Source organism: Fundulus heteroclitus, chromosome 18, assembly GCF_011125445.2.
Source record: "Fundulus heteroclitus isolate FHET01 chromosome 18, MU-UCD_Fhet_4.1, whole genome shotgun sequence".
Classification (NCBI taxonomy): domain Eukaryota; kingdom Metazoa; phylum Chordata; class Actinopteri; order Cyprinodontiformes; family Fundulidae; genus Fundulus; species Fundulus heteroclitus.
This window is the reverse complement of record NC_046378.1, coordinates 18,567,337-18,579,647: the sequence shown is the minus strand read 5'-3', so window position 1 is coordinate 18,579,647 and position 12,311 is coordinate 18,567,337. Positions and strand designations below refer to the sequence as shown.

Here is a 12,311-nt window from a genome sequence, read left to right as displayed (position 1 = left end):
GTTGTCTTTGCACAAGTAATTTAACTAATCCTGACTTTTCCCTCTTAATTTATGCTAATAATTAACATACTAACTTTGTCATGCCCTGTTTAGGGAAAAGCTACGATGAGAGAGTGGACATCTTTTCCTTTGGGATCATGCTCTGCGAGGTGAGTGACTGTTTAGCCTGGATGATATCTGCATTGCTCCAAGAAGCTATTGTTTCAGTAATAAACCCAAGAGTCCGCATTTGTGGGATAAAGACGCTTTACATGTGAACCATCAGTAACACTGTATTTTACAGAGAAAACATCCAGTATTCATTTAGCTGCAGGCCATATAACTCTCTACTGTTCTGGCTTCAACAAGTATTAGTAGATCAGAATTTTTTTTAGGCTTTATCTGTAATTTACCGATACAAAGTCCAATACTCCATTAAAATCAGTTCAGTGTATATGCTTTAAAGCACCATAAACTTGACAATCAGTGATCAGTAGGGTTTAAATAATGGAGCAGTAAAAGGTAAAAGAACAATACTTAAAAACGGAGAAACAAGTCAGCCAAAAAAGATCAGCAAGCAACTATGCATGTAATAATAATTATTGGACAAATCCCCTTTACATTGTTGACCTGAGGGAATGCAAGCATGAAACCCCAGACATTGATATTTACAATGTAAAAACATTACACGACTAAACATTTAAAAATATTGAAGATAAGGAACTATTAACAATGAGCGATTACAACAGGAAGCAGAGAATTTTTTTCCCCCACATATTCAAAAGGCCAGTATTGACTGACCACTGACGTTCTGGACGCTGCAGTATCTGTTTTTCTTGACAGTGACGGATATTTTTAGCACAAAACGAGTTTCTACAGGACAACTTTACATTTTTAAAGATAAAAGAAACATCAACATTTTCTCATAAACCGTCCTGCTCCTGCTTACGATGACGCAGAGCAGTTTGCTGAAGTGCTAGGCCAGCGGCTGCATGGTCACGCCCTGTTTTGATCTGACTTGATGATAATTCGTCTTACAACATATTTAAGTGCAGTTTCTGTTCATCATATGCAAACAATGCAGGAATAAAAGTGCCTCGTAAACATAAAGATTTGCTTGTAAGGGCACAAAGTTTAAGCACTGGTGTTTCAGCTGCTCTCTGCTGCGCTGATCTCCGTCTCTCACACACACAATTGTTTGGCGAACACATGTCACGTGACACAGAGAGGGCGCTGCAGCAGCCAATACTGTCTCTTTTTGTCTGTAAAGGTTTTAAAGGATGTAAAACTCCTAGATTGTATAAGAAAACATAGATTTGTTAGATCCACAAAGGCTGGATGGGCCATAATGCAGTGGCGAAAGGCAAAATTTCACACAAAAAAACAGCACATGGTTAATTAAGGATTTAGTGACATTTAATCAAAGAGGCAATTTAAAAAAAGAACCTAATCTCGTACTGAAGATCAGTTTTGAGACCTTCCTACAATGAACTCTCCTTTCAAGGTGCATTTACCAAAATGTCTCAAACTGCGGATTTAAAACAGACGAGAGCAACGCCCTGCAGATAAAAGGAGACGTGATGGATGCGTTTTAATAGTCTGTGCATTGCCTGGCAGCCCAGACTGAGTCTTGTTGTGTTTGGCACACTTTTTCATTCCGTTTTAAAAATAAAAAAAGTTATTTTGCCTCAGAGCATCTAACCTACCAGAAAGTGTGGTCCACCATGACTGCAAACCATTCCTTCCTTTAGCACAGGAAGGGTTTTCCCTGGATGCAGTAATTAGAGGTGGTACCAGCACACTGAGGGCAACCACGCTGCCTTTGGTTACCCTCATTTTAGTTGGTGTCCGACAGTGAAATTTGCCAAATGTGAGCCTTAGCAGAAGATCTGACTCTTCGTTTTCTCCTTCTTCTACGTCTGTACTGCGTTTATGGATCTTGTCAACATTTCAAACTCATGAAATACAATATCCATTTCATTTTATGAGGGAATAGTTTCGCTTTCCAAATTTCAACATCGCTTAAAGGGGAATATATTTTTCCAGCTGCCGTGCTGAGTTGTTGGATTGGAGCCTGGACACACACACACACACACAATCCTCATACTCATAATTTGGGCTCAGGGTTTAGTTAAATCAGTGAGAGGATGCAGACTATGACTTCTCCAGATGGACACCATTATCCAGCAGCTATGATGGGGATTAGTGAGCAGAAGAGCAAAGCCGACCTAATGTAGGTACCGACACACAGGCGGTAGATGGTTGTGGTCTGATGGGAGCAATCAGCTTCAGTTTGGAAGGATTTACTGGTTTCCAGTCGAAGAGCTTTAGACGCTCAAATCTTCTCACTCATTTATTCCTCTTTTCCCGTTTTTTGCCCTCTGCAGATCATTGGCCGAGTGAACGCAGATCCAGATTACCTCCCCAGGGCGATGGACTTTGGGCTGAACATTCCTGGCTTCCTGGAGCACTACTATCCCCCCAATTGCCCCGCAGCCTTCTTCCCTATTGCTGTTCTGTGCTGTGACCTCGATGCAGACAAAAGGTCAGAAATCTTCCCAAAAAAAACTTGCACTGAAATTATAATTAAAGTTGAGTTTTTGTTTTATTAGAGAACATTGCTTCCTATTTTACGACCCTTTCAAAAAGGTCCTAATGGTCATATACATTTCAATGGACAAAAGTATGTATAAATCGAATTAAAGAAATGTAAAAGTTACCAGCAAAGTGTCCAACTCGAGCTTGAGTTCATAAAGTTAACATTAGGTGGTTATTTATCCAATGGGGACGACAAAGTTAAACGTAGCTGAGTGCAGTAGGTCAGAGACTTATCCACACCTGCAATTCACCACAAAGGACAATAACTTATTGCAGTTATTAATTACGAAACTTGTGACATAAAAAACAGAAATGCCGGCGTAATTTGTCATCATATCAGTCCAGCATTGTTACCCTGATGCACACCAGTGACGGCACTACCTGTTCTCTCAGCAAATGTCATCAGAATATCCCATATGTAAAACATAACAGTAGTGAATGGAAGCAGCTGAAAATCTCTAGTTTCTACACTACAGTAATGTAGCCCTTTAAAACACAGTTTAAAAACATGTCTGTTACACCATTTCAACTCAATCTACAGCTAGTTTTCTGACACACAAAAAATGTTATTTGGCTCTAAAAAGTAATTTCAAGTTAATGTTATTCTTGTGATTTTATGCAGGGGAAAAGAAAAGCTATACAACCTATCAATCAGACTCAGAGGAAAAAACAAATGACAACTGCGTCTAATTATCACAGTTGACACAATTTATTAAATTGACCAAGAGACACCTGCAGACATTTCGTACTGACAGAGGACAGATCAAACACAAGCTGTTACCTGAAACCATTTGGTGCACAAACAAAACCCACAGTTACTTCAACGGTCTGGCTGCCGACTCTGCTAGAGCCATTTGTCGTCCAGTTAGCCTTCAATTGTTACTTGGCTTGAAGGCCACGTTTGTAATGTTTCATTATCCTGAAGCACAAACTGTTTTGATCAGAGATTATTTCAGGTAACTCAGGAGAAATCCGTCGTCTAAACCTTGTTGCATTTTTCTGCATAAAGAGAGCTTGCTCACTCCTTCCTTTCTATGTCTGCCCAATAATTGGTCGCACCTCCATTCAATATATTCTCTTTTTTTTAAATAAAGCAGTTTTCTTTTTATAGCAATGTAGCATCAGCTTGTAATCTTGCTGTTTATGTTTTTAAATGTACATCTGCTTTGAAAAACAGTGAAAATTCTTTGGATTTATTTATGTTTTATGCTTTTAGACCTTTAGGTTTTTTTTTTTGGTTTCTTGAATATCATATTTTGCCTTTAATTGACTACCTCTACTGCTGGGTTAAACCTATCTGGAATGATGAATAAAACTGTAATTAAGAAGTTTTACTTAATTTTGGGGGTGAGAAGTGTTCTTGTTTGACGAATCAATTTTTTTTTTTTTTGACCTCCACAGACCTGCATTCTCCAAACTGGAGGAGTGGCTAGAGAACCTAAAGATGCATTTGGAGATTGGCCTGCCTCTGATGTCTGAAGTGGACCAGCTGCAAGCGGCCTTTTGGAAGCGTCACAGCGTCCCGCTCCCCGAGAACGGCCTGCACACTCACCCCGAGCAGCCGGAGTAGAGCGCCGCGACAGGCGTGGAAAGGTGTGGGGTCGATGAGAGGCAGCGACCCACCCGCCCTGGGTGGCCCAGAGCGCCGCCGCCGTGGAGGACTTCCTAATAATCCTCCACGACTGACGCAAATGACACTGATTTTAGCCGGCTCAGGCCGAACGAATAGACTCAGGGGGAAAATATGAATCGGAAAAGCCACCAATGTGTGTGTGTGTGATACGCACGCACATTCTCACCGCAGCTGCATCTGAAGCTAAAGTATAGTATGTAATATGCAATCAGAAGCAAATTTCATATTGCGCTTCAATCATGTAGATTTTGCAAAGGCGATCACTCCTGAGAATACTTAACGTGCTTACTTTAGTGTGTAATTTCACATAAACACACAAAAAAAAAAAAAAAAAAAAAAAAACAGGAAGCCTTCAGCCGCATCACTTGAGTTCTCTGCAGAGCGCGTTGTGCAGTTTGTGTCTGAGAGCATCGCTGTGTTTGGTTTGCTTTTCGGCAACGCCCTCCTGTTAACCCCGAGGGACAGTTTGTAGACCTGCCGCTGCAAGTGATCCGAATCCTTTCGAGCTTTAACTATCTAATTGACGAGTGCATGGCTGTAAATAATGCTGCCAGGTCAAACACTGCTTCGTTGTGGCCCTCTGACATCCATTGAGTCATCGTGAACCACTAATCTACTTCCTGGAGCTGAGCAGCTCTCCTGTTTATTCTGTAGCACTGAGTTTATAAGAAGGTACACATCCTAAATTTGGGTATGCAGTTTGATTGATGTGTTCCCTTTGTATCCCATTTACATTGACACTCAAAACACATTATGTGTACATAACCGGCAACTTTGTAAATGTTTTAAATATTGTAAATGTACAGACATATTTTATATACGTACCTTGACATCGCCATATTTTTATTGGCCGACCGGTTGAGAGGAGAATGGAAAGGTTACTGCAGTTAAAAAGACACAGCAAAAAGTTTTTTTTTTGTTTTGTTTTTTATTATTTAATGTCTGTGTTGTCCCCCTGTGTCAGGTTAAAGGCTTTGAGACCATCTATAAACACCTGCAGTCCTCAGATAAAAACGTAAAAATTTGAGAGCCAATTCTGAGAAAGCTGTTCACTTACTATTCAAAGAGTATGCAATTAAATCTAATTTAATTGCAATTGTGCAGACACTGAAGCTACTGTGCCTTGAGGGGTATTTATACTTTGAACTTTGTTTTTTCTCTTTTACATTTTGTCACGTTACAACCACAAACTTAAAATGCGTTGTGTCAGGATTTCAGCTGATTGACCTATTGTGTATATTCCTAGTTCGATTTAGATCTGGACTTTTATTGTAACAAATAAAATGTAGCTCTGGCTGTATATGTAGGGTGGTTCTCCTGCTGGAAGGTGAACCGGTGATGTGCCGTGTTAGTTTTCCTCAAAACAAATTAGGAACTCATCATCGTTCCCAAAGAAAATCTAATCAAACACATTCAAGTTTGTGTTTGTAATTTGATGAAATATGAAAAGGTTTAAGGGGTGTGAATATTTTTGGAAGGCACCGTACATATTCTGATCATCTCTGTTCCACAATACTGGAAAGAAAACAACAACTTTATTAATGCATTCTCTCATTTCTGATGTACTGTACAGTAGTTGAGGTGTTATGTCACCAGGTACTGCCTAATCAGGTCAGCTCTCTGTCCATGTTCCCGTCTCTCCTCCTGAGGATCGACCCCCAACTGTCTGTTTACATATAAAAGCTAGATGTACTGTAAATATCGCTCTGTGTGTGTGTGAGTGTGTGTGAGTGTGTGTGTGTGTCTGTCTCCTCAGAAAAATTTCTCCAGCACCTTCTAACATGCCGTCTCTGTCTTCACGCTACGAACTTTTAAATTTGCTGCATGATGTAGTGGCCAGGTCTTTTCTGCTTGTGCTCCGAGCTACTTTAGTCTCTGTACCTTTCTTTTTTTTTTTATATATATATAGATTAAAAAAAAACTTGGAATAAAAAAAAAGAGTCAAACAAGAAACGCAGGGCTGAGTAGAAAATGAGAGTAAAAAAAAAAATAACAATCTGTTTTTCTATATCTACCCACTGAAGCTCTTGTACACCTTTGAGTACTTTTGTTTGCACTAAATGGCCGCTCTAGGCCATGTTTTCTTAATTTTTTTTTTTTTTCTCTCTTGGGCTACTTGTGATAAGGAAAATGAATAATGTCAGTTCAGGTTGATATATGAATGCAAGCCACTGATAGAGCCTTTGTTTTTAAACGTTTGGAAACAAAAAAAAAAAAAAAAAAGGGATGTGGGAAGTTCAGCCTCTCAGTAGCAAACCGGACGTCTTTTAGTTATTCAGATGCAGCTCAAATTGAATTAAAATCACGTACGCCATGCAATATAGTCTGAGGCGTGGAAAAGGCTAGCTAAGTGGCATCCGAGAGATGAGATGTTCCTGTTTTTTTTTTTTTTTTTGCTACTGTGAGGTTGTGATGACCCAGTTCTGCCTGCTGCCTACAGACTGGTCCTTTGTGAGTGGTGTTCTGTGCTGTTGCTGGCTGCTTGTGATGCCTACAGAGGCTGCAATCACTCTTTCTGGTAGCTGAGACCTTAAAATTCACCTCTTCCTTCAACTGTTTGGGCTCAGGGCCGTCATTCTTTCTGGAGCTTTTGCTCAGATCTTAATCAGTACCCACCTGTAACGGTGAGACGAGGGTGGGAGCACGTGAACAAAAGCCCCCGTCCTCCTCTTCACACACAACTTTGTTGGCATGCGAGCGAGAGTGGCGTCCCGTGTTTCCTTCGCCGGTTCCCCGTCTGAGCCATGTTGAGCATGTTCGATGTCAGTGAGGATGTGTTGAGAGTGTCGCCGCAGCACTTCTTCGCAAAGGATCGTTACCTCTGAACAATGCTGTGCCTTTGTTGTAAGCTAGCCTTGCCAACGACCCGAAAACATGAACTGATTTCCTGTTTAGCTGTTTGTTTTTTATTTTTTGTTTTAATGCATCGTAAGTGCAAGCCTGATTCAAGTGAACTAAACATCGAAGTCGATACCACGTTGTGTAAGATTGTCATCTTGTTCTGTCTCTCGTATTTATGTTTTCCAGATCTCCATTGTCGGGTTTGATATTTTAATATTCCTTTTTATTTTTGTCTTATTTAAGTTTTTTTTTTTTTTTACACAAGCTGTGAAAAAGATTCTGCACTTTAATCCTGAACATTTGGACCCTGAGGAGGTTACTGTGGGGTTTTTTTTCTCTTTCTTTTTGGTCACAGCTGAAAATAAAAATGACGCTTCTTAAATCCAGATGTTTGACATTTTCATTCTTTCTCAATAAAATAAAAAAGTACATTTCTGAGATCTATGTGCTTATTTCTGACCAAATTCATGTACAAGTATATAAGTCTACAAAATGTTCAGTTCAGTCCCAAAGTTATTCATACGCCTTGCAGATTTAGGTTTAAAAGTCGATTTAATGTTACCAACACGTCTCTTCTTACTGGAAGTAAAATGTTGGAGTAGCAGAGCCAGAGCCCTGACTCGAGTCTGATGGAGGGAGCTAAAGATTATGGAGATGGCAAAAAGGCCTTTCAGCCTCAAAAGTTTTGGAGCTCATCACTAAAGGCAATCCAGCATGTCATAATGTTTGCAATACATTGGCAGGTAAAAGGTAAAATGCCAAAAAGTAGCAGGAATAATGTATTGGAATATCTTTGTCAAATATGGGCTAGAGGTTCCTCAGTGGGTGACACCACTGTTGGCGCTGGAGAACAACGAGGCTAAGATCTTGTGGGACTTCCAGACCGATAAACAGCTGATGGCTGGACATACAAAGTGATGGTGGACCGTTTTGAGACTGACCAGCAGGTGTCAGTCTCTGCTGTTATTTTTCTGCAGAAGCACTCATCATTTATGAGGGGGATATTCAGCTCCATCCTCAAGAGCCAGTTTCCTGCATGTGTCAGAGGACAACCTAACAGTTCAATTTCCGGCTCTAGATATCGACACTCTTCTCATCTAGAATTAATATTTTGCATAAAGGAGGAATTTCACATGACAAAAGTTGTATTTTGAACTATTTAACACCCTCTCAGCATCTGTTAGATTGTATAACCCAACAAACTCAATACATTGCTTTCATCCCTGCTATTTTTTTTACAGTTTTTTTATTCTTATAAATACTCTTGGAGTTTTTCATTGATAAATATACACATATGTTTTGCACATTACTTAAAACCACCCTCCTCAGCTGCACACTTCTTTAATTTATTGAGTATACTAGTTAAAATAACTGCACAGTATTATTTTCTTAGCTGTAAATTAGCTTTTTGCTGCTGGTACGCCTGAATTTCTCCACTATGTGACAACAAATGATCATTGTATTCTATAACCTGTGGATTGTCAGCACAATATAAGCACAACCACGTGTAATTGCAAACATCAGCATTTGATTGAGTGGCATTTTGGTATAAAATTGTTTCATTCAAATTTATGATTGCTTAAGTTACTACATACTGGATATCAGGAATATAAATTTCTCTTTGGCAAGATGCTAATTTATATTAATCAGGAATAGAAAGACTTGTTGTGGATATCAAAGCTTGGAGGCCGCTACAAATAAATTGAAGAATAATTCCAGAACTGTCTTAGGAAGAATGGGTTTTGAGATATTTGAAATATCAATCATGGATGGAGAAACATCCCTAAATCCATTTTTTGTAGGGTCATGGTTAATGGGCAAAAAGCATGAACTGTGGATGGATCCATAGAAAGGTACAATTTACAGATAGCTGCTAGAGCTAAAACCCAACTAATAAATGCTTAAAAGTATTTTATTAATAAGCTGTAGTCATAATGATATGTGTGGTATTTCAGATAAAAGTGTAACTGAGAAGTAAATTAAATAATCTAATTAGCCTACTAAATAATGGATCAATATCTATATAAAGATGCGAGTGATTTATAAAAAAAAAATCCCATAATTAAAATACACGTGTAAACATGTTATTCAAACCTAAATACATTTTATGTTAATGTCTCGTAAAGACATGAGTTTTTTTATTTGGTTATTCCAAATCAACTGTGCAACAATTCACCATGATGCACGTAGTTTAAACAGTGACTATGACTCATCAGGTAGAATACATTGTTTGATTGGTTTATCTGTACAGCAGCTTAATTGCAGAGCAATATACTTGCCTGTAAAATATTAAGCACAGAACCATTAATAATTTAACACATTTTTAAATAAATATGCTTAAATATTAACGTGAATTAAATTGTAAATGGACGATTTCAACATTTAAATGTGTTTTACAAATCAAATAAATAGTCAAACTACATATAGGCACGTTTATTTATGTATGTAATGTATTTTGTATGTATTATTTATTGATTAATTATCACACTGGCACATTTAATCCCTGCTGGACAAGAGAACCAGTCAATGAATGTTGAAAATGGATAGGTTGTGGTCTTCCTTGTGCATTTTCTTAATGCAATTTTGGTAATGTTTGTGAGAAAAGTAAAAAGTAAATAAAAAAAGTGTGCTTAGACAAGAATGCTTTGTTTATATGTTACAACGGCCTGCCATACAGGGTTACACTTTACATTATTCCTTCGTCTATAATTCATAAACGAGGTTCTGAAGTAGTGCAGTCTCTCCCAGAGCTCTCTGTGCACGTGATCGTCCTCCCAATCGCGTCCACGTGCGATTGTTTTCATTTCGACGCAGTAGCTGCAGAGAGGCCGGTGCGTCATGACGTCACGGGTCCAGCGGGCAGCAACAGGCAAGCAGGCTGCTCATCATCATCAGTTTGAACCTCGGCGTCGAGGAGCGTGTGAGCAGTCGTCCGTCCCGCAGCTGCTGCTCCTCCACCACGAACACCGACCCGTGACAGGACCGACCACCGGGAGGCACAGCTCCGTCCGCGACAGCGCACACGCACACTGGCCTCTGGCGTCTCTCCGCGTTCACACGCTTGGTGAAGAGTTACCGGAGACGGGTCGGCGGCGCTGACGGAAACTTTGAGATGGACAATTTGTGCAGCAACAACCGTTTTCGGTCCACGATGTTCAACAACCAGGGTGAGTGTCTTCATCTACCGAACGACCGAGGCGGGTTATTGTGTCACCGCCGTCGACGTTTGACCAACAGCGGCGTCCTCCTTAGAATAAGTTGTGTAATTGTATCGTCTAAATAAAAGACGCACGGCGAACCGAGAGTCCTGCTGCTGGTTGGTGACGGCTGCTTTGGCTGCGTGTCAGCGTTTTTTATCCGGACTTAAAGCACAAGATTAGACGCTTATTTGTTTATTTATTTATTTGTAAAATGTGTGCTGACACCACAGCGGGCGCCCTTGGTCCCATTAGATGAAAATCCTTTAAATAAATAAATAAATAAAATTAAATGGCTGGAGCTGGACACGGCAGTTCTGCGTGTAAGTGGTCCCAACGAGTCAACTCACTGAACCATTTCTGGACTCTTTTTTTTTTTTTTTTCTGCACAGATAGAGGTCTGATGTTTGAGCGCTGCAAGTCTTGCTGCAGGGATGGGGGGTCAGCCTGTCAGTGCTGTAGATCATAGGCTGCATCAAATTGCTCAGCACGGCTGTCCTCTCAGAAGGAATGCCTCTCCTTAAAAAAAAAAAAATGAGGCACAGGGAAACCTGCTAACATTTTTTTTGCTGGAGACAAACGGGACAAGGTTTATTGGACTGGAACAGTCCTGTGGTCTGAGGAGCCCAAGATCAACTTATTTGGGTCAGATGGTGGCAACCAGTACAAAGGAGGATAAAAACAAGTGTGTCTTGCCTGTGGGGATGGTGGTGGGGGGGTGCTGGCTGAGGGGAGCTAAAGCTCATTGAGGGAACCAGTAATGTCCTGTGACATTACTGGTCCCTTTTTTCAGGGACTGGGCCGCAGGACAATATTCCAACACGATACCGATCCCAAACACGCCTTTGATAAGACGACCAGTGCCTCGCTAAACAGACACTGAGAGACGGGCCTAAACCCTACATAGGATCTGGGGGGGCATCCTCAAACAGAGGGTGGAGGATAGCAAGGTCTCTGACGTCATCATGGAGGAGTGGAAGAGGTTTCCAGCAGCAACCTGTGAGGCTATAGGGAACTCCATGCCCAAGAGGCTTAGTGATGGAAAATAATGGCCAAAATATTGACACTTGGGGGCGCAATCTGAACATTTTCACCTGAAGGCCCATTCATACCCTACGTTTGGCCTACACGTCCGTATTTCTGTCCGTACGTTCTATCCGTTGACTCCTTCATACCTCCGTCCGTTGAGGTGCGCAATAACCAATATTTCCTCTAGGTGGCAGTGCTGGGTGCCAATAATTTGTCAAACACGGCGACGGTCCAAGACGTGATTTTGTTGTATTTGCTCCGTAAGTAAACTTTTTGTTTGTCCCTGTGTCCCGGACACACGACACATCATATATGTGTGGGTTGTTGCGGACAAGCTCCGCAAGTCGTTCCTCGAATCCCGCCATTGTTTAGAGCCCAGAATTATAACCTTCTTCGTGATTTTGTTGACATTTTGTACTACAAACTTAATAGCGCCCCCATTTTTTCCAGTAGTATTGCTCGGTATTGATCCGTTTCGTCCGTAATCGTAAGCTCCCAATTTTCGTGTCAAAATACGTACGGAATCGACGGTTAGAACGTATGAAACACTCCACACGTATCCGTATCCGTCTTTTACGTGGGGTATGAATGGGCCTTAAGGGTTGTACTCACGTTTTGTTGCCAGGGGTTTAGACATTTATGGGTGTGTGTTGAATAATTTTGAGGGGAAAGCACATTTACAGTGTCGTCCAAGCAGTACTGACTGCTATACATTGTATTACGTTCACATTGCAGGGGAATGCGACCCAAATCCGATATTTGTTTTATATCCGTCTTTGTCACGGCAGTGTGAACGACCCAATTCCGATCTTTTCACCCAGGCGGGGGGGAAAAAAACAAACAAATCCGGTTGGTGCAACTTCCATATGTTCTAGTAATTCGGACACGTGTTGGATTTCTTCAAAGCGTCCGCAGTCTGAATGGTCGTGTCGCATGTTATCCGTCTTTTACGTCACTGTCCTGGATCTCGCTACACAGTAGCAGCCGTTAGCGCTCCACAAAAGACCGTTGTTACCTTACCTTGTCTTGCATTG

General features: G+C 40.7%; 2 protein-coding genes across 5 annotated transcripts in view; both read left to right on the top strand.

Annotated features, from left to right (window-relative positions):
* The window catches only part of limk1a (LIM domain kinase 1a), a 64,255-nt gene extending 56,818 nt beyond the window's left edge, over positions 1–7,437 (top strand). For all 3 annotated transcript variants that reach the window (XM_036150307.1, XM_036150308.1, XM_036150309.1), the window contains 3 exons: positions 94–149; positions 2,367–2,524; positions 3,979–7,437. In XM_036150307.1, the coding sequence (XP_036006200.1) occupies positions 94–149; positions 2,367–2,524; positions 3,979–4,147 (383 nt within the window). In that variant the 3' untranslated portion in view covers positions 4,148–7,437. The remainder of the gene's footprint in view (positions 1–93; positions 150–2,366; positions 2,525–3,978) is intronic.
* Positions 7,438–9,899: 2,462 nt separating this feature from the next.
* Positions 9,900–12,311, top strand: part of sept4b (septin 4b) — a 52,449-nt gene continuing 50,037 nt past the window's right edge. Inside the window, exon 1 of one of the 2 annotated variants that reach the window (XM_036150301.1) lies at positions 9,900–10,218. In XM_036150301.1, coding sequence (XP_036006194.1) covers positions 10,164–10,218 — 55 coding nt within the window. In that variant the 5' untranslated portion in view covers positions 9,900–10,163. The remainder of the gene's footprint in view (positions 10,219–12,311) is intronic. The other variant, XM_036150304.1, reaches the window with a different exon arrangement.